General features: G+C 44.3%; 2 protein-coding genes and 1 pseudogene across 2 annotated transcripts in view; 1 reads left to right on the top strand and 2 right to left on the bottom strand.

Annotated features, from left to right (window-relative positions):
• Positions 1–15087, bottom strand: part of LOC140196056 (uncharacterized) — a 50093-nt gene extending 35006 nt beyond the window's left edge. The window contains exon 1 of the mRNA XM_072254763.1: positions 15023–15087. The gene's annotated coding sequence lies outside the window, so the exon portion shown is untranslated. The remainder of the gene's footprint in view (positions 1–15022) is intronic.
• Positions 1–26909, bottom strand: part of LOC140197081 (uncharacterized) — a 71465-nt gene that overhangs the window by 3468 nt on the left and 41088 nt on the right. Inside the window, exons 6-8 of the mRNA XM_072256998.1 lie at positions 16585–16705; positions 4727–4967; positions 1822–1999 (exon numbers count right to left, since the gene is read on the bottom strand). Of these exons, the coding sequence (XP_072113099.1) occupies positions 1822–1999; positions 4727–4967; positions 16585–16705 (540 nt within the window). The remainder of the gene's footprint in view (positions 1–1821; positions 2000–4726; positions 4968–16584; positions 16706–26909) is intronic.
• Positions 24552–25443, top strand: LOC140196950 (Y-box-binding protein 1-like; annotated as a pseudogene).

The raw sequence follows: 26909 nt of genomic DNA, 5'->3' as shown, positions 1-26909 counted from the left end.
CCCATTGCTGTTCTACCATCATCCCTGTTAGTGTCCCCTTCCAATCAACTTGGCCAGCTCCTCTCTCATGTAATTCCCTTTACTTCACTATAATACTGATATATCTGAGTTTTGCTTCTCCTACTTAAACTGTACGGTGAATTCAATCACATTGAGATCACTGTCTCCTAAGGGCTTGTTCAGCTCCTTAATCAAATCTGATTCATTACACAACACCCAATCAGAATTGCCTTTTTCCTAGTGGGCTCAACTACAAGCTGCTCTAAAAAGCTGTCTCGTATCATTCTACAAACTCCATCTCTTGGGATCCAGCACCAACCTACATCACCAATATACCTGCATTTTAAAATCCCCCATGACTATTGTAATAATGCCCCTTTTACATGCCTTCTTTTATCTCGCATTGTAATTTGTACCCTGCATCTTGGTTACTGTTAAGAGGTCTGTATATGCAGTGACCACTATTAGAGTCTTTTTACCCTTACAGTTTCTTAACTCTACCCACAAGGATTCTACATCTTCAAATCCCAAATCACCTGTTTCTGAGGATTTGATTTCATTCTGATGGCAGTAGGGCTAATGGGTTGGTGTTCACAGGCTTTAACTTGCAAACATGGAAAGTGGGATTCGTCTTGAATGTCTTGGGGAACCGCAAGGTGCAGTCCACCAGGTTTACACAGAATCCTGAAGGGTCCAATGAATTTGTTCGCCTCAAAGAGGCAAAACCTGAGTCAACAGCCAGACCTATTGTCCAGGCTACAAAACTGGCCACTGTCCTCTCTTGCGGTTAGCTTTTAGTTCAGCCTTCTGGGAAGAAGCTGATAAAACCTCCCTTGCTCTAGAACGTCTCTCTTGCAGTGTCAGATGAGACCTTCAGCTGCAGGAATTCCAATCTCTGCCTCTTGCTCAAGGAAGAGTGGCGAAGAATATCCAAATTCACATTCGAAACGAGACTGCCCACGTGCCGAATGCTGTAAAGTGGTCAGATCAAATGGTCACTCCACTCGTTCAGTCTTTCAGAGGCCAGGCACCTTCGAGTACATTCCATATCTTGGTTCACCCACTCCATCTGGCCGTGGACTGCGTGTGAAACCCACAGGAAAGACTCGCTGTCACCCCAATCAGTGTGCAAAACGCTCTCCAGAAACATGATACGAATTGCAGACCGTGATCTGACACAGTATCTACCTGAAGGCCTGCTGCAGGGCAATCTCAGCCATCTCTGCTACAGATGTTTCAAGGCAATGAATTTGCAGGCCTTCAAAAAAGGATCCACAATTACCCTGATAATGGTCTTCCCCTTAGGAGGAGTAAGACCCGTGACAAAGTCCACGGAGATGGGAGATAATGGTCTTTCTGGAACAGGCAGAGGGTGAAGGAGACCTTGCAGTTGGGCACGGGGGGCTGCTTGTTCTGGGCGCACACCTCGCATGCCTGTATGTACTGATGGAGCTACCTCACAATTCCAGGCCACCAATATCACCTCTTAATAAACTCAAGGGTCCTGGCAATCACTGGGTGAGATGTCACTCTTAATGCATGTCCCCATTGAAGACCCCACGACCAGACAGGACTAGGAACGAACAGCCTAGGAGGGCTGTTCTGAGGATTCTCCACTTGTGCCTGGGCCTTGCAAACAAGGGTGTCAATCCCCAAACAAATTGATGCTATCACCTTGGCTCAGGGCAAAATGGTGGTAGGCTGGTTTTCTCATTCGGGTTCATCAAACTGATGGGACTAGGTATCTGGTTTCTGGTTCTTAGATCCCGGTCAATAGGTCAGGATGAAATTAAAACGGTTAAAGAAAAGAGACCACCTGACCAGCCTGGAATTCAGTCGCTTGGCCTCCTGAATATAAGCCAGGTTCTTGCGGTCCGCCCATATGACAAAAGGATTCTTGGCCCCCTTGAGCCAATGATGCCATTCCTCCAAAGCCAACTTGACTGCGAGCAGCTCTCTATTTCCAATGTTGCAGTTCACGTCTGCCAGAGATAGCCACCTGGAAAAGAATGCACGTGGGTGCAGTTTATTGTCCGAAGGTGTCTGTTGACCGAAGGTGTCTGTTGACACTTCACCTACTCCGACATTTGAGATGTCCACCTCCATGTTGAAGGGAAGGTCCAGATTAGATGCGACAAAATGGGAGCTGTCATGACCCGTTGTTTGAGCTCTGCGAAAGCAGCCTCTGCCTCAGTAGTCCAAACAAAATGACCCGAGCATCTCTTGGTTAGTGCCATCAATGGAGCCACCATTGAGCTGAAGTATCTGATAAACTTTTGATAAAAGTAGGCAAATCCCAGAAATCATTTAACTTGCTTCACATGGGATGTCTGTGGCCAATCTCCGACTGCCTGTGTCTTACGAGAGTCCATCTTGAGATTGCCATTAAAGATGACGAAGCCCAAAAATGAAATGGTGGTTACTTGAAATTCAGACTTCTCCAGCTTGATGTAAAGTTCATGATCAAGAAACCTCTTTAGGATATTTCTGACGTGAGCGACGTGCTCCTCCATGGACTTCAAGAAAATTAGGATGTCTTCCAAATAGACGAAGGCATACAAATGGACAGCATCCCGGAGCATGTAATTTATAAGGGCCTGGAAAACTGCTGGAGCATTCACAAGGCTGAAGGGCATGACCAAATAGTGCCCTGTTGATGTGTTGGATGCCATCTTCCACTCGTCACCCTCCTTTATGTGAACCAGGTTGTAAGCACTACGTAAGTCCAGCTTTCAGAATATTCTTGCCCCTTGGAGAATCTCGAAAACAGTGTTCATGAGTGGAAGAGGGTATTCTTAACCATTATACGATTCAGCTCTCTATAATCAATGCAAGGCCGCAGACTCCTGTCCTCTTTCTGTACAGAGAAGCCAGCACCGGCTCGAGAGGTGGAGGACCAAATAAATCCCAGCGCAAGAGCCTCTTTAATATACTCCACCGTAGTGCTTCTCTCCTGGCCTGTGAGTGCGTATAATTGTCCCCGTGGAGGGCAACAAGCAGTAGATCTATTGATAGTCATAGGGTTGGTGTGGTGGAAGAATCGAGGCCTTTCCATTAATGAAGACCTCTTCCAAATCCTTGTAGATGGAAGGGATTTCTACTGGCACGAATGCTGCAATTACCCCTGAACCTTCCTCCGAGGATGACTTCAGAGACTCCGTCGGTAGTAGGGGGTGCTTCGGCAGACCCTAGAATCGCCCCATAGGTCCACAAGAGTCTTTAGTGAAAACAGAAGCCAAATCACAGTCCAAATCCTCATCCTTCTCCTCAGACATCGACAGCGAGGTGTGACAAATGGTCTTTGTGCTCCTGGGCCTAGTTTCCAAGGATCTCCGTTTTGGAGCCTTCCCCTTAGAAGGGACCTGGCAACTGGAGCCCTTAGGCCTAACTGCTAGAGTTCCATACTGCTTGGTCACCCCCTTGGTTTGCTCCTGAACTAGCAATCTCATTCTAGCACACTTCTGACTGCAGAGTGTTAGAACTTGCACAGACCTATTGGCTGGAGCTGGCATCTTCCCTTGTAGGTAGGACTGGGTCTCCTGAAGGCTCCAGGTTACTCTGAGCAGAGGTCTGTCCCTCGTTAGCTGCTGGGCATGGGAGTCTGAGGTCGGAACAACAAGCCAAACAAAACCTTCTGACAATGTCTGGACCAAACTGTAATTCTCCCCTCCCTCCAGTCCACAGATGGGTTTGGCTGAGGCAGCCAAAGCTGCCCGAGGATCTGGGGTATGAGTGGAGAAACTAATGTCTTCCACATGATCCCCTATCTGCAAAACCGTGGTCTGTTGCTGGATCCGGCCAGAGCCTAGCGGGCGACTGTCCAAGACAGTGGCGTGCAAAGACTAACTCAACTCTTACAACAGTATGCTGAGCCCACAGGCGACTCCTTTACCCAGAAGATTACCCGCAGTCCCAGAGCCCACAAAAGCCTTCACCTCCCTCAAGCTCTTACCCCAGGTAAAGTCCACCTTCAGCACGAAACCAGAATCCGTGGGTTAGGGCAGAGTGGCTGCTGCCATCCCTGACACACCCATCTTACAGTTCCCCAGGTGGCCTGCAGGAAAAGCTGGAACCTTGACTCCAGCACTGGGACCTCTCATCAGCAGAGAGTCCAGTGCAATCAACCTGCATGGGTTCGACTGGACCTTGAACAGGTGACGGGCTGGTCGTTGTCTGAGTTTGGGGAGTGGAACAACGATGCCATGAGTCCAGGCTCAGACTAGCCCTAGAGATGTAGTCTCACTTACACTCCGCCACATGATTATTGAGACTGATAGACTGGTCGATGAGAAGTTCTCTGCTGGCTCTCCCAAGGCGACGGCGTTTCTCAGTTTGTCTCAGAATCCGTGGCAGTATAGCGTGGCCAAGGTCTCCTCATTCCAACCACTTTCCTAGGGCAATGTCCAAAATTCGATTGCTTAGTCAGCCACTGATTGTTCCCCCCACTCCCCATCAGACCTTCATCAGTGCTCTGAGGCTTGGCTAGCTCAGCGGAGTGATGAAACACCTCCCTCATGGCGGCCGAGCAAATCTCCGACCTCCGTTCCCAATGTGCGGTAGCCCAAGTCAGGGCTTTCTCGGTCAGAAAAGTGATAATGAAAGTCACCTTTCTGCACTCCAAAGGGAACCTGGATGGTTGGAGCTCAAACACTAATGAGCACTAGACGAGGAAGCTGCAGCAAGAACCCAGGTCACCATGGAACCTCTCCAGGGCTGAAAGACGTACTGGCTCTGGAGCAGGACGACTGGTTCTTTCAAGCGACTCCGACCTCCTCCTTGCAAAAATTGACCAATGGCTACCTGGAGGTCGTGTACCTCCAGGTTCTGTCGGGAAGTATCTTTGCTGTGGCTGGTCACAGCGGACGAAAGGCCCTGATACCCCACTGGGTCCATACTGTGGGTCATCCGTACTGTGATGAAAGTCCTGGGCGAGAATGGCTTGGATCCAGATGCTGGAGTATCCGAGGCTAGAATTGAGACACGTTTTTAAACTGGTTCGAGAATCTGAGCACAAAACCAACACTAGACAAAATCATGAGTAGGCTTACAATTGAGCACCAAACCTCAGTTCAGTTGCCCCTTAAGTGCTTAATCCTTGGTGCCCAAAACATGATTGCCAATTTAGCGGGACTGTCCTTAACCTTTAAAAGGGGCTGCACCAGCTATCCATACTCCGGGGAGTTAGAGTATCTAAACCTTGGAAACTGGCGTGAATGGGTGTGTGTAGTAACACTGGGAGGCAACATGCCATCTATGTGTCTCTTTCACATCCATAGAACCTGCTTCTCTAACTCTGGAATCCCTTATCACTACTACTCTCCTCTTCTCCTCCCCTTGCAGACACAGTGCCGGAGACCCAGTCAGTTTCCCCCGGTAGGTCTCAGCCCTCCCAACAGTATCTAATTCTTATTATTGAGGGGAGTGGCCACAGTGGTACTATTCACTGGCTGCCTATTCCCTTTCCTTTTTCTGACAGTCACCCAGCTACCTGGCCCCTGCAACTTAGGCTGATGCCCTTTAGCTCCCATCTTTCACCTCTTTATTTTCCAGTGTGAACTGAAGGTCATCCAGCTGCAGGTCCATTTCCCAAACAAGTTCTCTAAGGAACTGTAGCCTGATGCTCTTCATACAGATGAAGTTATCAGGAGAGTGGAGGTCACCCAGCGTTCCCGCATTTTACACGAAGAACCCATTCTCACCACACTACCTATGTACTAATAGACAAAGAAAGAGTAAAAAAAAACTTACTAGAACTTACTTAGAGCCTTCATCCCCTCTTGCCCAAGACCCTTGAACCAAAGTTGGACCACTCAAACGCTGGCCACTCACACAATGGGCACTCTGCTTACACCTCGCTTCTTTTTATTGGTCTAATGCCTAATAGGTTGTTATGATTACAGTCTGCCAAAAATTCCCGAAAGGCCACAAGCTCTTTTTAAACTTCAGGCACCCTCTCCCACAAGCAAGGGCTCAAAGAAATCTGTTGGCTGGGATTAAGTGTTTGTCAGAAATGAACTGGCCTATCCAGGCTCTGGTGAGTATCAGAAAGCCATTCCACAGGGTTTCATCAAACAAGCTGAACTACCCATCGCATTGATCAACTCTTATCAACAGCAAACCAGAGATTTAATTCAATTTTAACTGATTAAACATTTTACGGATAGTAGAGTAAAGAATGACATACACAACTTTAAGATAGAAGCTGTAGCTCAGAAGGGTAGGGAACGGAAGTGGATGGCAGTGGTAATAAGGGGACTCTATAGTTAGGGGGACAGATAGGCGATTCTGTGGGTGTGAAAAAGAAAAAAGAATGGTAGTTTGCCTCCCAGGTGCCAGGGTTCATGATGTTTCTGAGCATGTCCAGAATATCCTGAAATGGGAGGGTGAGCAGCCAGAGGTCACGGTACATATTGGTACCAATGGCATAGGTAGAAAAAGGGTGGAGGTCCTGAAAGCAGAATACAGGGAGTTAGGAAGGAAGCTGAGAAGCAGGACCACAAAGGTAGTAATCTCCGGATTGCTGCCTGTGCCACATGACATTGAAAATAGAAATAGAATGAGACAGAGGATAAATAAGTGGCTGAAGGATTGGAGCATGGGGCAGTGATTCAGAATTTTGGATCATTGGGACCTCTTCTGGGGCAGGTGTGAACTATACAGAAAAGATGGGTTGCACTTGAATCCAAGGGGGACTAATATCCTGGTGGGGAGATTTGCTAATGCTATTGGGGAGGACTTAAACTAGATTTGTAGGGGGGTGGGAACCGAAGTGAAGAGGCAGAGGATGGGGAGGTTGGAGCACAAGTAGAGACAGCTTGTAAGGAGTTTGTGAGGAAGGATAGGCAGATGTTAGAGCAAAGGTGCACCCAGACTGATGGCTTGAGATGTGTCTATTTTAATGCAAAGAATATCATAAACAAGGTGGATGAACTTAGAGCGTGGATCAATACGTGGAACTGTGACATTGTGGCCATACAGAGACTTGGATGCCTCAGGGGCAGGAGTGGCTGCTGAGTATGCCAGGCTTTAGATGTTTCAAAAAGGACAGGTAGGGAGGCAAAAGAGGTGGGGGTGTGGCATTGCTAATTAGGGATAGTGTCATAGCTGCAGAAAAGGAAGAAATCATGGAGGGATGGTCTACTGAGACAGTGTGGGTGGAAGTCAGAAACACAAAAGGGGCAATAACTCTACTGGGTGTTTTTTTATAGACCCCCCAATAGTAACAGAGATATCGAGGAACAGACAGGGAGGCAGATTCTGGAAAGGTGCAATAATAATAGGGTTACTGTGATGGGAGATTTTAACTTCCCTAATTTTGATTGGCATCTCTTTAACACAAGGGGTTTAGGTGGGGTGGAGTTTGTTAGGTGTGTTCAGGAAGGTTTCCTGATGCGATATATAAATAAGACAACTAGAGGAGAGACTGTACTTGATCTGGTATTGGGAAATGAACCTGGCCAGGTGTCAGATCTCTCGGTGTGAGATCATTTTAGAGGTAGTGACCACAATTCTATCTACTTCACCATAGTGCTGCAGAGGGATAGGAGCAGACAACTTGAGAAAACATTTAATTGGGGTAAGGGGAAACATGATGCTATTAGGCAAGAAATTGTGAACAGATGTTCTCAGGGAAATGCACAGCAGAAATGTGGCAAATGCTCAGGGAACATCGGCGTGGAGTTCTGCATAGGTATGTTCCATTGAGGCAGGGAAAGGATGGTAGGTTTAGGGAACCATGGTGTACAAAGGATGTAAAAAATCTAGTTAAGAAGAAAAGAAAAGCTTAATAAAGGTTCAAGAAACTAGGTACCAGAGCTCTAGAAAATTATGAGGTTGCCATGAGAAGGCCTTGGTGAGTAATATTAAGGAAAACCCCAAGGCATTCTACAAGTATGTGAAGAGAAAGAGGATGAGCTGTCTGAGAATAAGACCAATCAGGTGCGATAGTGGAAACGTGTGCATGGAGTTGGAGGAGGTAGTGGAGTTACTTAATGAATACTTTGCTTCAGTATTCACCAGGGAAAAAGACTTTGGCAATTGTGGGGATGACTTACAGTGGACTGAAATGCTTGAGCATATAGACATTAAGAAAGAGGATGTACTGGAGCTTTGAAAAGAATTAAGTTAGATAAGTCACTGGGACCAGATGTGATATACCCCAGGCTACTGTGGGAAGTGAGGGAAAAGATTGCTGAGCCTCTTGCGATGATCTTTGCGTCTTCAGTAGGGATGGGGGAAGTACTGGAGGATTGGAGGGTTACAAATGTTGTTCCCTTGTTCAAGAGAGGAAATAGAGATAACCCAGTGAGTCTGACTTCAGTGGTGGGCAAGTTGTTGGAGAAGATTCTGAGAAGCAGGATTTATCAACACTTGGAGAGACTTAATCTGATTAGGGATAATCAGTATGGCTTTGTCAAGGGCAGGTCATGCCTTACAAGCTTGATTAAATTCTTTGAGGATGGAACAAGACAGATTGATAAAGGTAGAGCAGTGGATGTAGTGTATATGGATTTCAGTAAGGCATTTGATAAGGTTCCCCATGCAAGGCTCCTTCAGAAAGTAAGGAGACATGGGATCTAAGGAGAACTTGTTTTGTGGATCCAGAACTGGCTTGTCCACAGAAGACAAAGGGTGATTTTAAATGGTTCGTATTCTGCATGGAGGTCAGTGACCAATGGTGTTTTGCAGGGATCTGTTCAGGGACCCCTCCTCTTTGTGATGTTTATAAGTGACCTGGATGAAGAAGTAGAAGGATGGGTTAGTAAGTTTGCTGATGACACAAAGGTTGGGGGTGTTGTGAATAGTGTGTTGGGCTGTCAGAGGTTACAGTGAGACATCAATAGGATGCAGAACTGGGCTGAGAAGTGGCAGATGGACTTCATCCCAGTTAAGTGTTTAGTGGTTCAAATTAAAGACAGAATATAATATTAATGGTAAGACTCTTGGCAGTGTGGAGAATCAGAGAGATCTTGGGGTCCATGTTCATAGGATAGTCAAAGCTGCTGCACAGGTTGACAGTGTTGTTAAGAAGGTGTATGGTGTGTTGGCATTCATCAACCATGGGATTGAGTTCAAGAGCCGTGAGGTAGTAATGTTACAGCTATATAAGTCCTTAATAAGACCCCACTTGGAGTACTGTGCTCAGTTCTGGTCACCTCACTACAGGAAGGATGTGGATACTAGAGAGACAGTGCAGAGTAGACTTACAAGGATGTTGCCTGGATTGGAGGGCGTCCCTTATGAAAATAGGTTGAGTGTACTTGGCCTTTTCTCCTTGGAGCAACGGAGGATGAGAGGTGACCTGATAGAGGTGTATAAGATGATGAGGGGCATTGATTGTGTGGAATGGCAGAGGCTTTTTGCCAGGGCTGAAATGGCCAACACAAAGGTGTATAGTTTTATGGTGCTTGAAAATAGGCATAGAATGGATGTCAGGGTAAGCTTTTCATAGAGAGTGGTGGGTGCATAGAATGCACTGCCGGTGGCAGTGGTGGAAGCAGATACAATAGGGTCTTTTAAAAAGACCCTATTTGTACATGGAGCTAAGAAAAAATATCAGGCAATGTGCTAGGGAAATTCTAGGCAGTTTCTAGAGTAGTACAACATTGTGGGCCGAAGGGCCTGTAACGTGCTGTAGATTTCTATGTTCTATGTTCTAATGCAGTGTATTGCAATGTGCAAAGAGTGGAGTGTTCTTCATTATAGCAAAAAATAGCTTTATAATTGAAGACATGTTTTCAGAGTCAAAGGGTTTACAGCAAAAATTTGTGAATCAAACTTTCATAAAATAGGAATTACTTTATATATAAAATTTGTTATTCCTATCAAGAGAATAGATTGAATAGTTAGTTTATTTGAGTACATTATTAAAATGTTAATTGCACTTCATTAAGTAGGGTAGTGGTACTATCATGTTTTAAAATATTGACATTTCTGTCATTTCAGTGATTTCATTAAGCTTCTACAATGCTCTAAGTATGCAAAATATTATAACATAAGACACAGAAATAGGATAAGGTCACCCAACTGCTCATGTCTGCTCTACCACTCAATATCTTCATGGTTAATCTCTAACCTCAGTATCATATTCTTGCATGAACCCACATCTCTTCAATCTTTTAATATCCAAAAAAGTATCTACAACACTTGAGTTCCCCATCCCCAGTCCTCCTGGAAAGAGAATTCCAAAGATTGATTACCCTCTGGGTGAGACAGTTTATTCTCCTATCAGACGTGAATGCATGATGACTTACTTAGGGACAATGACACCAACTTTAAACACCTCAACCAAGGAAAATTACCCATCAAACCTCCAAAAAATATGGTGTAAGTTTTCTCTGCAGAAGACCAAGTGGGGTGGGGGGAGGGTAGATGTCACTGGCAGGTAATTCTGGATTTGTTTGTTTAATGGTTCTGTCTCTACATTTGGTTCACATTCTAACAATCTAATAAAAAGAAACAGTTACAATGTTTCCATCATTACAATTCCTGAGCAGTATTTAAACAAGAGTTTGAGACAACTCATATGTCACAGAATGGCAGGACATGTTACGCTTTGTACTTAAAAACTGATCAAAAGAAAAAACATGAGAGCCAAGATAAACAACAGGAATTCTGCAGATGCTGGAAATTCAAGCAACACACATCAAAGTTGCTGGTGAACGCAGCAGGCCAGGCAGCATCTCTAGGAAGATGTGCAGTCGACGTTTCAGGCTGAGACCCTTCGTCAGGACTATATATATGTGTGTGTGTGTGTCTGTGTATTTACATTATATGTGTGTATGTATTCTGTATATACACATTACGCTATATAATACAACAATATATAGTGAATTTTAAATTGTCCCATTCAGGCCTAATGATTCAATCGCTATGGAGATTTCTTACTCTTGTGGAGAATAAGAAGGTCTTTCCTGACAAGGCAGGGGTGGGGTGTCACTCTGCTTGATAGGTGAGACTTGTGGCTGTGAAACAATCTCAGGTTCTGGGGGCTCCTCTGTGGTGATTGTAGGACATGACTCTGGGACTGCAGGAAGTGGTTCTGACAGCTCTGGCCACCTTTCTTCTCCAACAATTGTCTGCTCTCCTCAACTGATCGACGTAACATCTCCAGATGACATCAGATGCAATCTCCACTGTGTAGGAGAGTGGTCCAGTTCTGTCGTTAATCTTTTCAAGTACTCATTTTTGATCAAAGTAGTCTCTCAAAGGACTCCTGTCTTCTCCTATCATTTTGGATCTCCCCCTCCCCCTCTAACTTTCAAATCCCTTACTCACTCTTCCTTCAGTTAGTCCTGACGAAGGGTCTCGGCCTGAAACGTCGACTGCACCTCTTCCTAGAGATGCTGCCTGGCCTGCTGCGTTCACCAGCAACTTTGATGTGTGTTTCTCAAAGGACTTCTTGTCCAAGAATGAAACATCGAACCTCCTTGTTTGAGGGGCCCTCAATTTGTCTCAGCTGTTTGGCGAGCTGCTCAATCTCCTGATCTATCCCAGGCCAGTAGAAAAAGCTTTGAGCCAATGCTTTCACTTCAACCATGTCTTGATGACCAGCATGTCGCTCCTCTAACAACTTAGGTCTTTGCTTGGATGGTACCATAACTATCAATTCTCACATATGCCATCCTCCGTCAAAGGCAAGTTCATCCTGGCGCTAGTAAAAATGGGCAAACGGTAATTTCTGCTGCATATTACAGCAACATTGCTTTGTAGACCTGAGACGGTGTGGGGTCTTTTCTGGTTTCCCTTTGGATCATCTTTGCCATAATAGGGAGGCATTCAATTTGCATTGGGGAGAATATGTCAAGAGGAGTGTCCTCTTCTGTAAATTTTTCAGGTATTTTTGTTTCCAAGGGTAAACGAGACAATTCATCAGCATTTCCATGAATAGTTGTCCTCTAGAATTGAATCTTGTAATTGTGTCCCCCAAAAAAACAGAGCACATCTCTGCCTTTGTGCTGGTGCTGTTGTGGAAAACCTCTCTGTGCATTGACAGTGGAGACTAGTGGTTGATGATCAGTACCGAGGGTAAACTCTCCCATACAAGTATTGCTTGAAATATTTTACACCCCAAATCAGACTCAAAGCCTCTCTATTAATCTGTATACAACAGGAATTCTGCAGATGCTGGAAATTCAAGCAACACACATCAAAGTTGCTGGTGAACACAGCAGGCCAGGCAGCATCTCTAGGAAGAGGTGCAGTCGCCGTTTCAGGCCGAGACCCTTCGTCAGGACTAACTGAAGGAAGAGTGAGTACTCACTCTTACTGCTTACTCACTCTTCCTTCAGTTAGTCCTGACGAAGGGTCTCGGCCTGAAACGGCGACTGCACCTCTTCCTAGAGATGCTGCCTGGCCTGCTGCGTTCACCAGCAACTTTTGTTACGTACCCCGTAACTGGGTTGCCAAACCAGCAGAAATGGATCACTCAGTTGGAGTCTGGATTACTAGAACTAAGAAAGTTTTAATAAAGAAACAAGCAACACAGTAATCGAAAGGATAATAAATGCAACAGTTCATCAATGATAAACACACATGTGCACAGAATTAAGATAACAGCATCAATCAAGCTCTATCGTTGTCTAGGGGTAAATGGCCAATTTCAAAGTGACACAAAGTTCAGTCCAATTTAGTTCAGTTCGCAGTAATCGTTGCCATGGCGATGGACAACGTGGGGGGAGGGAGAGAGAGAACGAGAACGACTGATCATTCAGAACGGCTTCCACTCACAGACCGGCGATATTGCTCATAAGCAGCTTTCGGGCGGGTCCTTTGTGATGTCACCTGAGGTCACCGACTGTGACCCCTCCTCCAGATGCGGTCGATCCTCTGCAGTGAACCCGGCACCCAAGCGAGGGTGGACACACACCGGGTTCCTGCTGATCGTACCTTTCCACCCTGTGCGTTTATGGCCCGGTACTTCCCACCGACTTGTGAGAGGCGCACCGCTTCCAGGGTCTCGTTACCTCGGGTGTCGTGTGTGTCCTGCCTTAGCGAACCTGTCCCTTTTTATCCTCCTGCTGGGGTATCGCCTGTCCATCACTTCAAACAGTTCAGGGTTCAAAGGGGGAGCTGCTCTAGACAGCTTTCTCTCCCGTCCCTTCATTACACATCTCCAGATCGCCGGTCCATCACTTCAAAGAGTTCAGGGTTCAAAGGGGGAGCCGCTCTTGACAATACCCAGACTGATGGCTCCTTCATTAACATCTCCAAATGCTGCTTCATTGTTCCTTATCTCTCCTTCCCCTGAGGACAGGTGGCAGACCAACTGCTGATGCCACTGATGCTAGCCCAGGCCAGCAAACATCTTAATTTATGTGTATTCTCGTCACACTTTGATGTGTGTTGCTGTTAAATCTGTACGTAATCTTTCTCTGCAGTGGTAAGGGAACATGATGCACTGTGGGGCATTCGCTTCCATCACTCATAACGTGTCATCACTGCACCTATATCATAAGGTGAAGCGTCATAGGCAAACTTCACTAGACGATATGGATCATAATTTGTGAGTGCAGTGTCTGACGTCACCATTTTCTTTGCCTTTCGAAAAGTCACCTGACACTGCTTTGTCTATTGCCATTTCTTCTTGATCTGTAGTAATGAGTTCAAGGGGTGGAGCACAGTACCAAGGTTTGACAGGAACCTGTTAGAGGAATTGACAAATCCTAAAAAGGACCACAACTGTGACAAGTCCTTTAGCTGTGGGTCATCCACCACTGCTTGAATTTTCACAGCACACTTGTGTCATACTTGTTTGTTAATGGTGTGACCACAGTAAGTGATGCTTGGTTTAAAGAATTCACACTTGTTGCATTATGTTCTGAGCCCATAATCTTTTAATCTTTTTAACACTACTTTGAGATTTTGTAGATGTTCCTTGTCACCCACACCAGTAACAATGATGTTCTCCAGGTAACACTGAGTGCCTGGATGGAGTTGTAACACTTGATCCATAGCTTGCTGCCAGAGTGCAGGTTCAGATGCTACTCCAAAAGTAAGCATATTGTGAGTGTTTATAGTGACAAATACTTTGGACTCTTCTTCCATCTCACCTGCAGGAAGGCCTCAGCTATGTCCACTTTGTTGAAGTGTCTCCTTCCAGAAAGGTTTGCAAAGATACCCTCTATCCTGGGCAGAGGGTATTGATCTACTTTTGGTAAGGGTTGATGGTGGCATTAAAATCACCACAGATCCTAGCAGACCCATCCTTTTTCTCTCTGGGATAACTGGCACTGCCCATGGGCTCCACTCACCCTTGGAAAGAATTCCTTCAGTCCCCATGTGATCTAGCTCACTGGCTATTTCATCATGAAAGGTAGAAGGAACAGGACTGACTTTTATAAAACTTGTGTGTGGCATTTTCATTTAACTCAATTTTACCCTTAATATGTTTGAGTTTTCAAATGCCATCCTGGAACACAGCTGAGGTATCATCCAGTGCACTTCTTAATAAACTTTCAGATGGCTTTATTGTTGGGGATGTGGCATGCAGATGGTGGATGGATCTTCAATCAAGTTGTAGTTGTCTCAGCTACTCACATCCTCTCCATGCTAGCCCTCCTGTTTTTGTCACATACAAGCCCTCTACGGCTTGTTGGTTGTATTTCACTATTACGAAAGTCTTTCCCACAAGAGTTATCTTTTCTCTAGTATAAGTTCTTAGTTGGACATCTGCAGGCTTCAGTTCAGTCCCTGTGAAATGCCATTCCAACTCATTTTGTGGAATGACTGAAACAGCTGAGTCAGTGTCCAATTCAATTTTAATTAATTTGGCATTCATTTCTGGTGTAAGCCATATTGCTGGTCTTTTGCTAGCTTTCACATTGTAAATCTCAAGGCTGTCCAATCTTGTGTCACTCTCATCATTGTCAGATTTTTCCTCAACAGCATGCAGTCTAGTGTTCTGTTTGAAACTGCAACTTGACTTTTTATCTTTATCTTTGCCCATGCACTCCATTTATTTTCATCTACCCAACATGTTCTTTGTATGTGTTCTACTTTGTTGATTTTGTGCAAATTTTACCTTTAAACCTGCATTTCTTCAGTTCAGCCATATAAGCCCAAATCAGCAATTCCATTCCAATGCCATTGACTAGATGAACTGAAATTGATATTACCTTAAGTTCTGAATAAAGAAATGATAAATATTAGCTTTATTTGTCACATGAATATCGAAATATACAGTGAAATGTGTCATTTGCATCAAAACTGCCAAAACAGCCCAAGGATGTGCTGGGGCAGTCCGTAGGTGATACCATGCTTCCAGTGCCAACGAAAAACATAAATAGTACTTTAAAAGAGGAATAATGAAAAAGTGTTCATTGGGTCATAGACCATTCAGAAATCTGACAATGAAGGGAGAGAAGCTGTTCCCGAATTATTGATTGTGAGTCTTCAGGCTCCTATACCTCTTCCCAGATGATTGTACAGTATGTAAAGAGGGGGTGTTGGTAATACGCCCACCTAACCAATATTTCTGGCAGTTCATTCCAAATATGCACCACCCTTTGCATAAAGAAGCTGCCCCGATGTGTCTTTTAAATCTCTTGCCTCTGATGTTAAACATATGCCCTCTTGACTTTAGCACCCCTACTCTGAGAAAAGGACTATATGCTTTCACCCCTCATGATTTTATATATACCTGTAAGGGATTTCTTCTTTCATGTTATTTGCTAAGGCTAATAAAATGGCTTCTTTGTTATGTTATAATAAAATGGCTTCTCTGTAATGTTAACTGCTGAGCTAATGGTAGCAGCTTGTTTGAGTTATAATTACTGATAATGGGAATTGTATTCATTTGCTAACCAATTAGGATAGATGTTGTTCTTTCTTGTGTGTCTGTAAGCTATTGTTTTCACGGGCTTTGGGCAAACGGCACGATGGGGACAGAGAGAGGAGATGCGATGAGAGAAGCTGGGCGAGGATCGGACCCAAGAGGGAGTTCGAGGCCCAGGGCTTTTCAGGAGGAGAACCAAAGAGTAAGGACGTGCTGGACGTGCTCTGGTCGACCACTGTGGTTGGTCCCAGGCGGCAGGCTGCAGGAGATCGAATGGTGGAAAGAAGACTCTGTTAATTGAGCTCCAACAGTTGTGCACAAAGTGGTTGAACTCTGATAAGTTTGGCGCCTTTTACCTTCCTTTTATATTGTATCTCTATTAATTACATGGTTCCAGTAAGATCTGTAAAGTGTAATCTGTAAAATGTACATTGTGTGCTGTCAGTTAACTGGCGGTGTGGGGTACATCACACAGCATACACACAAAATTGATTACTCAGTTTGGCGGGGCCAGAGGCTGCTCCCCCTAGACGAAAGCGAGCTGAACGAGCCTGAGGCTTACCAGGAGTCTACATACCTCTAATAGGTCACCCATCAATCTCCTATGTTCCAGGGAATAAAGTCCTATATCATGCACCCTTTTATTGTAAGTTAGGTCCACAAGCCCAGGCAACATCCTGGTAACATATTTTTTGTCCCTTGGAATATGTCTTAAGGTTTAGCACCCTCCATAATAAATTGACAAAGAGAAGCTGCAGCAAAACTGAAACTAATGGACAGCTTTAGTGAGCAGGATCATGTCTTAATACTTGCATGTGTTTTACTGGCCGGATCTCCATCTTCACTCATTTCTTTGAAGTTCCAATGTTCCTGTCGGCACTCCAAAGAGTCACTTAAGGTCTGCAAATAGTTTTGTGGTTGTCCTTCAGGCTAAAATAATTAGAAAGAACAAGTGACAGTAGTGATTATCTGTGATAACAGAGCAATGGCAATACTTAATTTTTTCACTGTCTGAGAATTGTTTCAGTTAATTTCTTGAGCAGGTTGTATGATGTTGAAAGACCCGAAACACCCGATGATTCCGGGAACATCACTGAAGATGTGTCCAGAAGCATCAATAGATGTATGTACACAGCAAAGTGTAATTTTCATTCTCATTAGCAAGCCTTATTTGTCCACAGTACATTGTGGAAGTTAGTTGCAGACTCCTAGTATTTTCCACACAAAACCACAGGAAGCTGTAATAAACATGGCTTTAATTATCAATGTACTCTCAAAGTGGAATGCTCTGCAATTGAAACACTAACTTGTGATATTAACATTTCAATCTCAGAATAGGTTCATAGGTTCAGTGGCACAATGCACATTAGTACAGGACTGTGTAGGTCTAGTAATGTGGTGGGTGCTGGGGTAGTGGGTTGGAGACTGGAGAAACCAAACATAGACTGTATGGCCACTTCACACAACACTTCCATTCAGCCTAAGTTTCCAGCAGGCTGTCACTTCAATTTTCCATCATACTTCCATTCTGATCTCTAAAGTGTCGTACAAGGTTCAACATAAACTCCAGGAACTTGACTTCCATCTTTTGATTGGGTACATAGTTAAAACTGAATGCAACACTTTTCAACTATCTGGTCTTTCCTGTTTTTATCAGCACTGGCAAGTTCTGTAATAAGGTCATATAGTTGTAGCATTTACACCGTTTTCCTCTCTCCTTGGATACTGCCTGATGTGTTGAGTATTTTCAGCACTCTCTTTTGATGCAGGTTTCCAGTCATTGCATGTTCTGCATTTCACAGTTCCAGCACGATTGTTGAATTGTAGAACTATACAGCACCGAAATGCGCCCTCTCAGCCCGCCACATCCAGGTCAAGTTTGATGCTAATCCCATTTGCCTGAATTAGGTTCAGTCTCTCTAAATCTTTCCTTTCCAAGTAGCTGTACAAATACCTTTGAAAAATTATGATTGGATCTGACTCTACTATCTCCTCTGGTAACTCATTCCAGATAACCTAACCTTCAGATTTCTCCTCTCTCACCTTCAATGTGTGGCCACAACTTCCAGACATACTTGCCCTGGGAAAATAAGGGTCTTTCTATCAGCCCTATCGATGACCCTCTTACTCTATACTATAAATCTCTGCAAGGTAACTCCTCAACCCCATTTGTTCTAGACTATCCAACCTCTTCTTATAGCTAAAAGACAATGGGCAAAGGATGGCAGGTGGGATATAGTATGACCACCCAGTTTGATGCATAGAATAAAGGCATTGTTCCGAAATGGGGAACAAGTTCAGAATTCAGAGGTGCAAAGGAGCTTAGGAGTCCTAGTGTAGGATTCCCTAAAGATCAACCTGCAGGTCGAGTCGATAGTAAGGAAGGCAAATGCAATTTTATCTTTCATTTCGAGAGAACTAGAATATAATGCTGAGGCTTTATAAGGCATTGGTCAGACCATATCTGAAGTACTGAGAGCAGTTTTGGGTTCCATATTTAAGAAAATATGTGCCAACATTAGAGAGGGTCCAGAGGTTTATGAGCATGATCCTGGGAATGAAAGGGTTAATGCATGGGAAGTATTTGATGTACCTGAGCCTGTACTCACAGGCAGAAGAAATAGGGTGGACCTCATTGAAACCTACCAACAATTAAAAGACATAGACAGAGTGGACATGGAGAAGATGTTTCCAATAATAGTGGGAGAGGCTAGGACAACAGGTCACATCATCAGAAATGAAAGACATCCTTTTATAATAGAGGCAAAGAAGAACTTACTTAGCCAGAGGGTGGGAATTCATTGCCACAGACAGCTGTGGAGGCCAAGACATTTTGTTTATTTAAAGCGGAAGTTGATATCTTCTTGATTGGTAACAGCATCAAAGGTTATAGGGAGAAGGCAGTAGAACGTGGTTGAGGGGGGAAATAAATCAGCTATAATTGAAAGACAGAACTGACTTGATGAACCAAATGGCTTAATTATACTCCTACGTTTTAAGGTCTTACTCCAGGCAACATTCTGATAAATCTCTACTCTCTCTCTCTCTATGGCTAACCACATCCTTCCTGCAATGTAGCAACCAGAACTACAAAATACTCCAAGCAACACACACAAAATGCTAGGGAAGAAGTAAATTGATGCTGCCAACAGAGGATGGTTTTGATACATCGACTTCTGTGTTGTGGGCCCAGCGTGCTTCCGCTACATCACTGTGCTACACTCGCATGGGTCCCAGCTATGCCTGCCTTTTGGTCAGCTATGTTCCAGTGGAACAGACCATGTTCCAAACCCAAGCTGGTGTTACCCCCCAACTTCTCCTACACTACATCGACAACTGTATTGGTGCTGCTTCCTGCACCCAGGAGGAGCTTATCAACTTCATCAACTTTGCCTCCAACCTCCACCCTGCCTTCAAATTTATCTGGTCCATTTCCAACACCTCTTGCCCCTCTCTCGATTTTTCTGTCTCTATCTCTGGAGACAGCCTATCTACTGATATCATTTATAAACACACAGATTCTCACAGCTACCTGGACTATACCTCTTCCCACCCTGTCACTTGTAAAAATGCCATCCTCTTCTCTAATTTCCTCTGTCGCCGCCACATCTGCTCTCAGGCTGAGGCTTTTCATTCGAGCACTAAGGAGATGTCCTTCTTCTTCAAGTAAATGGCTTCACTTCCTCCACCATCTATGCTGTCCTCAACCACATTTCTTCCATTTCATGCATGTCTTCCCTCACCCCATCCTCCTGCCACCCCAGCAGGGATAGGTTTCCTCTTGACCTCATCTACCACCCCACCAGCCTTTGTGTCCAGCACATAATTCTCCAGAAGTTCTACCATCACCAAAAGGATCCCACCACCAGGCACATCCTTCCCTCCCAGTGTTCTACTTTCCACGGGGGTCACTCCCTATGCAAATTTCTTGCCCAGTCATCCCTCCCTACTGATCTCCCTCCTGACACTTACCTTTACAAACAGAACACGTGCTACACCTGCCCCTACGCTTCCTCCCATTCAAAGCCAAAACCAGTCCTTCCAGATGAGGCGACACTTCACCTGTGAGTCCGTTGGGGCCATCTACTTATCCAGTGCTCCTGGTGTGGCCTGACATAGATGGTGAGACTGCTTCGCTGAGCACCTATGCTCCATCCACCAGAAAAAGTGGGATGTCCTAATGGCCACCCATTTTAATTCTACTTCTCATTTCCTTTCTGACACGTCCTCTACTGCCACGATGCAGCCACACTTAGGCTGGAGGAGCAACGCCTTATACTCCATCTGAGTAGCCTTTAACATGAAGGCATGAACATCGTTTTCTCAAACTTCCAGTAATGCCCCCTGCCTTCACCATTCCCTCTCTCACCTTATCTCCTTACCTACCCATCCCCCTGCTGCCCCACCCCCCTTCCCTTTCTTCTGTGACTCTCTGTCTTCTCCTATCAGATTCCGCCTTCTCCAGCCCTTCATCTCTTTCACCAATCGACTTCCCAGCTCATTACTTCACCCCTCCTCCACTCCTGGTTTCCCCTATTACCTTCTACCTGGTAGTCCTTCCTCCCCTCTCTCCCACCTTTTCACTTTGGCCTCATCTTTTTTCTCCAGTCCTGATGAAGGGTCTTGGCCTGAAATGTTGACAGTTGACTCTTCCATAGATGCTGCCTGGCCTGCTGAGTTCTTCCAGCATTTTGTGTGTGTTGCAGAGGACTTCAGCAAGTCAGGCACCATCAATGGAAATGAATAAACAGCCGCTGTTTCAGGCTGAGACCCTTCTTCTAGACTGGAAATGAAGGGATAAGACACCAGAATAAAAAGGTGGAGGACAGGGAAGGAGGATAGCTAGAAGGTGATAGGTGAAGCCAGATGGGTAGGAAAGATAAAGGGCTGGAGAGGAAGGAATCTGATGGGAGAGGAGGGTGAACCATAGGAGAAAGTGAGAGAGAAGGGGAGCCGGGGAGGTCATAGGCAGGTGAGAAGCAGTAAGACGCCAGAGTGGGGAATAAAAGAATAGGGGAGAAGGCGGGTTTTTTTTACTGAAAGGAGAAATCCATAGTCATGCCATCAGGTTGGAGGCTACCCAGACAGAGTATAGGTGTTGTTTCTCTACCCTGAGGGTGGCCTCATCGTGGCACAAGAGGAGGTCTTGTCAGAATAGGAATGGGAATTGGAATTAAAATGTTTGGATGGAGGAGGGATTCTCAGCGAAGTGGCCTCTCCATTTATGACAGGTCTCACCAATGTAGAGGAGCCCACATTGGCAGAACCAGACACAACAGATGACCCCAACAGATTCACAGCTGAGGTGTTGCCTCACCTGGAAGGACTGTTTGTGGCCCTGAACGGAAGTGAGGGAGGAGGTGAATGGGCAGGTACATCACTTTGGCCGCTTGTAGGTATTGTGCAGCCAAGAATTGTACAGCTGCAACATGAAGTCCAACCTTTATTCTCACAACTTTGAATATGTATTTTTTTAGTTCTAAAGTCCATGAAACTGTCTTTCTGCAACATCTGGCAGTTGCTATTCAACTGTTTAACTTTTATGTTTCAAATTAAAATTTCAATTACTTTCACTAAACACAACTCAAATCAAATGGGAAAACAATTACAGTAGTCAAATAAACTGCAGCAGCTGACTGTGTGATAGGATGAATGCAAATTGCGGAAATTAAACACTCCATTGCTGCCTCACTGAGTTTGTTCATTATTTTTCCTGTCACTGCCCTTCCTCAACCATAACTGGATGGCACTCAGAGCATTGTGTCACCAGTATAACGCTGTTTCTACTTCATCATTGACATTGCCTTTGTTCTCTCCACCCACTCCCCAGATGTAACTCAATACGCAGTTGCTTTCCCATTTTTCATTTGTGAGAACATTATGTCAATGGTAGGGAAATTAATGTAGACAATTCTAAGGGATAGGATTAAAGTACATTTGTGAAAGCTTGGGCCGATCAGGGACAGTCAACATGGGTTTGTGCAGGGAAAATCCTGCCTCATTATTTTAATTCAGTTTTTTTGAGGAGCTAGCTAAGCATGGAAAAAGACTGATGAAAGCAGGGCAGTAGATATTGCCCATACACACTTCAGTAAAACATTTGACAAGCTTCCACATAATAGTCTGTTCCAAGATAAAGACACAAAAGATCCAGTGGCTTCACAGGTCCAAATCTGGTTTAGTGGTGGCAGCGTGCTTTTCTGATTGGAGGCCTGTGAGCAACGGTGCACTGTAGGAATCAGTGCTGGGGTCTTCGCTGCTTGTGATGTATATCAACAACTTGGATGTGAATGCAGGAGGTACGATTGTTAAGTCTGGGAATGACATGAAAGTTGCCAGTGTTGTGGATTGAAAAAAAAGGTTGCTTTATGCTACAGCAGGATATTATAAATCAGGTGCAAAGTTGGACAGAACTTTGTCAGATAGAATTTAGTCCAAACAGCTGAGAAGAAATACATTTTTGGAAGTCAAATAGGGGTAGGACGTAGAAATGTTGATTGTACCATATAGCCTACTGTATAATATGGGACTGCTTTATGTTGTAGTAACACATCATTGAGCATGCGCTATTAGGCGCATATTGATCTGTATATATGTGTTGAGTTCGGGTTCCGTAAGTAAAAAGCCCTGTTAACTTAGCTCCAGTCTCCAGTGTTTTTATTAATGATATTGTTGTGTAACCCAGCCACATACACGACAAATTGGCGACAAGGTTAATGAACCTGCATCGTATCGGAACGCCGCGTTTTAATTGATAACGCCACTCAGAAGAGGCAGAGTGAGGCCGCGAGTCTGAAAGGAAGCGGGAGTTCAGCCAAAGTCGAGAACATCAGGAGACCGAAAGACACAGTTGGAGTCGCGGCGCGTGCAGGCAAGACCACAGCCAGTGCTGAAGACCCGGGCTGAGGGTCTGCCTGCCTCAGAAGGGAGATTTAAAAAAAGGAGTGACACACATGTCTAGCCAGAGTACGCTCGTGACACTAACAAAAAAAAGGTCACGTGAGTCAAAAACAAGGGACCGGGGTTAAATTAACAAGGGAATGAAACTAAATTAACCTAACAAGGATAAATTAACATAATAAGCTTGGCGTTAATTGGAACCATTACAACATTCGATAGTGGCATTGAAGACTGGGCAACTTATATTGAAAGAATAGTTATATTGTGATGCTAATGACGTTAATGAAGAAAAGGAAGCCAGTGTCTTACTTAGTGTAATGGGGGCGAAAACGTAAGGCCTGCTATGGAGCTTGTTAACCCCTGAAAAGCCAGCTGACAAAACGTTCAAGCAAATAGTAGACACCCTCCAACAGCATTTAAACCCGAAACCACCGGTCATTGCTGAAAGATTTAAATTTTACGATCGGAATCAAAGCAAAAATGAAAGCATTTCTGAATATTGTGCTGGATTGCGCAAATTATCAGAACATTCTCAATTTGGAGCTGGTCTATCGGATGCATTGAGGGACAGGTTAGTGTGTGGCATGCACTGTGAAACCACACAGAAGAAGCTCCTGGGTGAAAAAGACCTTACATTAGAGAAAGTGCTAAACATCTCAATATCATTAGAAACAGCCACACGAGGTGCTTCAGAGAGGCAACAAAAATCTCTGGAATATGCTACGAATAAAATGTCACTGAGCATAAATGAAGGAAAGAAATGTTACCGTTGTGAGAACATGCTGAACAGAAATGAAGGAAAGAAATGCTACCGTTGTGGGAACAGGTCACATGACTCTGTTGGTTTAAAGACAAAGAATGCTGGAACTGTGGCAAATAGGCCACACTGGCAGAGTATGCAAAGCTAGTAAACAATGGGAAAAGGGCAAATTACAGAGAAACAAGGAACTCCAGGAAGGAAAATACAACAAGGTACACAAAATGAAAGAAGGCAGTTCTGAAGAAAGCAGTTCTGACGAAAACGACTCAGACAAAAGTAAATTGTCTTGTCTGCAACTTCACAGCGTGAAAGAGACAGATGATCGAAGAATAACAAGGTTCACTCCACAAGTGGCAGGCGTGAGACTGAAAATGGAGTTGGACACAGGCTCAGCTTTAACAGTGATCTCTGTATATGACTACAAATGACTGTTTTCTCACATACCGCTGAAACAAACTAAACTGCTGCTAAAAACTTACACAGGACAGAAAGTGCGTCCCAAAGGCAAAATTAAAGTGACAGTGACCTATGGCGAGAAAACATGGCAACTGAACTTCTATGTACTGAAAAATGGAGGACCACCATTGCTGGGATGTGAATGGCTCAGGAAAATCCAGTTGGATTGGCACACCATCAAGGCACTAGGTGTGTCAACTCAGGAAGGCAGCTCGGCGGGGAAGATGTCCACAGCTCTCCTCTCACCCATTGTCGACTATTACAATGATGAGGAGAAGCTAGACAGCATCGATGTTGAGGACGGACGCTGTATCCGTGGCCGCGACTCGGTTGAAGATACAAAGGATGCAAGGGAGACAGATATTGTCAATAAGCAGGGTGATGGAGACTACCCGGAAGTAAAAGAGCAGATGTACCAGGAGAAATTGACATCTCTGAAAAGACAGCTACAGCAGTTATAGGAAAGCACTTTGCAGGAGTATCAGAAAAGGGTGAAGAAACTAGATCAACAATACAAGCAAGGAATACGAAACTTCTGCAACTGGAGAGAGAAAAAGTGGAAAGGAATTATATTAGAGAGAAGAAAGAAGCGGAGAGAGCGCAGGAGCCCCACTCCAGACCAGCCCGAGCCACAACCACCTCACACAGCCTGTCAACACCATGAGCGAGGCTGAGATGGATCAGCAATCCGAACAGCAGCAGCAGCAACAGCCAGACAAACCCAAGTCCCCCGGGGAGAAGGAAGTCATCGCAACAAAGGTTCTTGGAACAGTAAAGTGGTTCAACGCACGAAATGGATATGGATTCATCAACAGGAATGATACAAAGGAAGATGTGTTTGTACTTCAGACTGCTATAAAAACGAATAACCCACAGAAATACCTCTACAGTGTTGGAGACGGTGAAACCGTGGAGTTCGACGCAGTGGAAGGTGAAAAGGGTGCAGAAACAGCAAACGTAACTGGTCCCAGAGGAGTTTCAGTCCAAGGAAGCCAGTATCCGCGGACAGAAATCGTTAACGTCACTGCAACCCTCGCCACCGAGGTCCGCCACGTAATTACTAACAGAACATTGAAGGGGGAGAGAAAGGAGATGGAGCAGAGACGGCAACAGATGGAGAAAACCAAGATTATCAAAATCAGCAACATCGCCCTCCTTATAGAAGACAGCGTTACCCACCTTACTTTGTTCGTCGTCGCTATGGTCGCCACCCACAATATAGCAACCAGCTTCAGGGAGAAATTACTGAGGGTGGTGAAATAAATGAAAACCAGGTTGCTGGGAAAGAAGGTAAACCTAACAGAGGACAAGGTCAATTCCATTCAAACAGAACAGTTTTCGCACAAGGTAAATCTTGAACCAATTTTTTCCTCCATTGAGAATCATACACTTAATCCTTTGCAGAAAAGTTTCTTTTGCATGTACATACTTTGAATCCTCAGCCAACGTGTCTTGTTTTTCACAAAGAAGTTGGGAAACAGCATCAAAACAGAGGCGAATTCTGGCAACAAACTGTAAGGTTTCTACTGTTGTATTTTCACGCTTGTGCTGAATGTGCATCTGTAGGAATTCTCCCTCTTGAGCCAAACAGACAGCACTGCAGGTAATCCTTAATATCAGCAAAACTGAACTTTAAGAACAATGGAATGAACAACAGGATTTCAATCAACTGCTGCATCAAGTGGTGAAAGATCACTGGTAAAGTACTGATCTTTCTGTGAGTCACTGGATTGCCCCGACTTTTGAATAACTCATAGAGACAGCAGATCACCAACCACTTCTTTAGTTGGTGGCAAGTCATCTTTGAAGCAGACCATGGAAACTCTCTATGCCCAGAGGTCAACTTTTCATGACTTTCATATGGAAATCTGTATTAAAACAAACAAGTTTATTGACAAACGTTACTCAGAGGGGCAGGGAAGACCTCCGCCAGAGACCTGAGTTATAATATTATTATGTTACTTTGTTATAATTTGATATTATTAAGTTACTAAGTAAATAACTGGTAGGCGTTTGTATCTCAAGGGTATACATATTTGTTTAGCATAGTGCCCCCAGTAAAAAAAAAGTTGATGCACTATTGAAATAAAAGGGGAGGAGTGTACCATATAGCCTACTGTATAATATGGGAATACTTTATGTTGTAGTAACATGTTGTTGAGCATGTGCTATTAGGCACATATTGATCTGTATATATGTGTTCAGTTCGGGTTCCATAAGTAAAAAGCCCTGTTAACTTAGCTCCAGTCTCTAGCGTTTTTATTTATAGTTTTGTTGTGTAACCCAGCCACATACACAACATTGACGAACAAAGGGACTTTAGGATTCAAGTCATTGTTCCTTGAAAGTGACAACACAGATAGCTAGGGTACTACATTCTTGTACCCCAAGGTCTCATAGTTCAATAACTCTCCACAGAGCTTTGCCTTTCACTGTGTATGTCCTGTCTCATTTAACTACAAATTTCATCACTTCAAGTCTTGCCTATTAGAAGTTGCATCTGCCTTTCCCTTGTTAATTTTCCCAGTTGAATTAGATCCTATTATAAACTTAGACAACCTTCTTCACTGTACACTGCACTACCAGTTTTGGTGTCATCTGCAAACTTTCTAATCATGCTACCTATAGTCTCTTCCAAAACATTAATATATACATATATATATATATATATGAAGAACAATAAAGAATCCACCACCAATCTCTGCAGGACACCACTAATTATAGATCTCCAATCTGAAATACATTTGATTCAAAGTAATTCTGATCCAAAATAATTATGATTTCAGTTTTCCTATCTTGCCCAGAATCCTTTGAATTTGAATCTTCTGGATCCGCTTGCCAAGTGGAACCTTGTCAAAGTCCATGTAGACAACATCTACTGCCTTGCCTTTATCAATTTTCTTGGGCATCCCCTCAAAAAGCTCAATCAGATTTGAGTGGCACGATCTTCCATAAACAAAGTCACACTAACACCAATCAATCCTTAAATTTCCAAATGAAAATAAATCCCATCTCTCA

The sequence above is a fragment of the Mobula birostris genome, chromosome 4, assembly GCF_030028105.1.
Source record: "Mobula birostris isolate sMobBir1 chromosome 4, sMobBir1.hap1, whole genome shotgun sequence".
Lineage (NCBI taxonomy): Eukaryota > Metazoa > Chordata > Chondrichthyes > Myliobatiformes > Myliobatidae > Mobula > Mobula birostris.
Note: the sequence above shows the minus strand (reverse complement) of the source record. Positions and strands in the feature narration are given on the sequence as shown.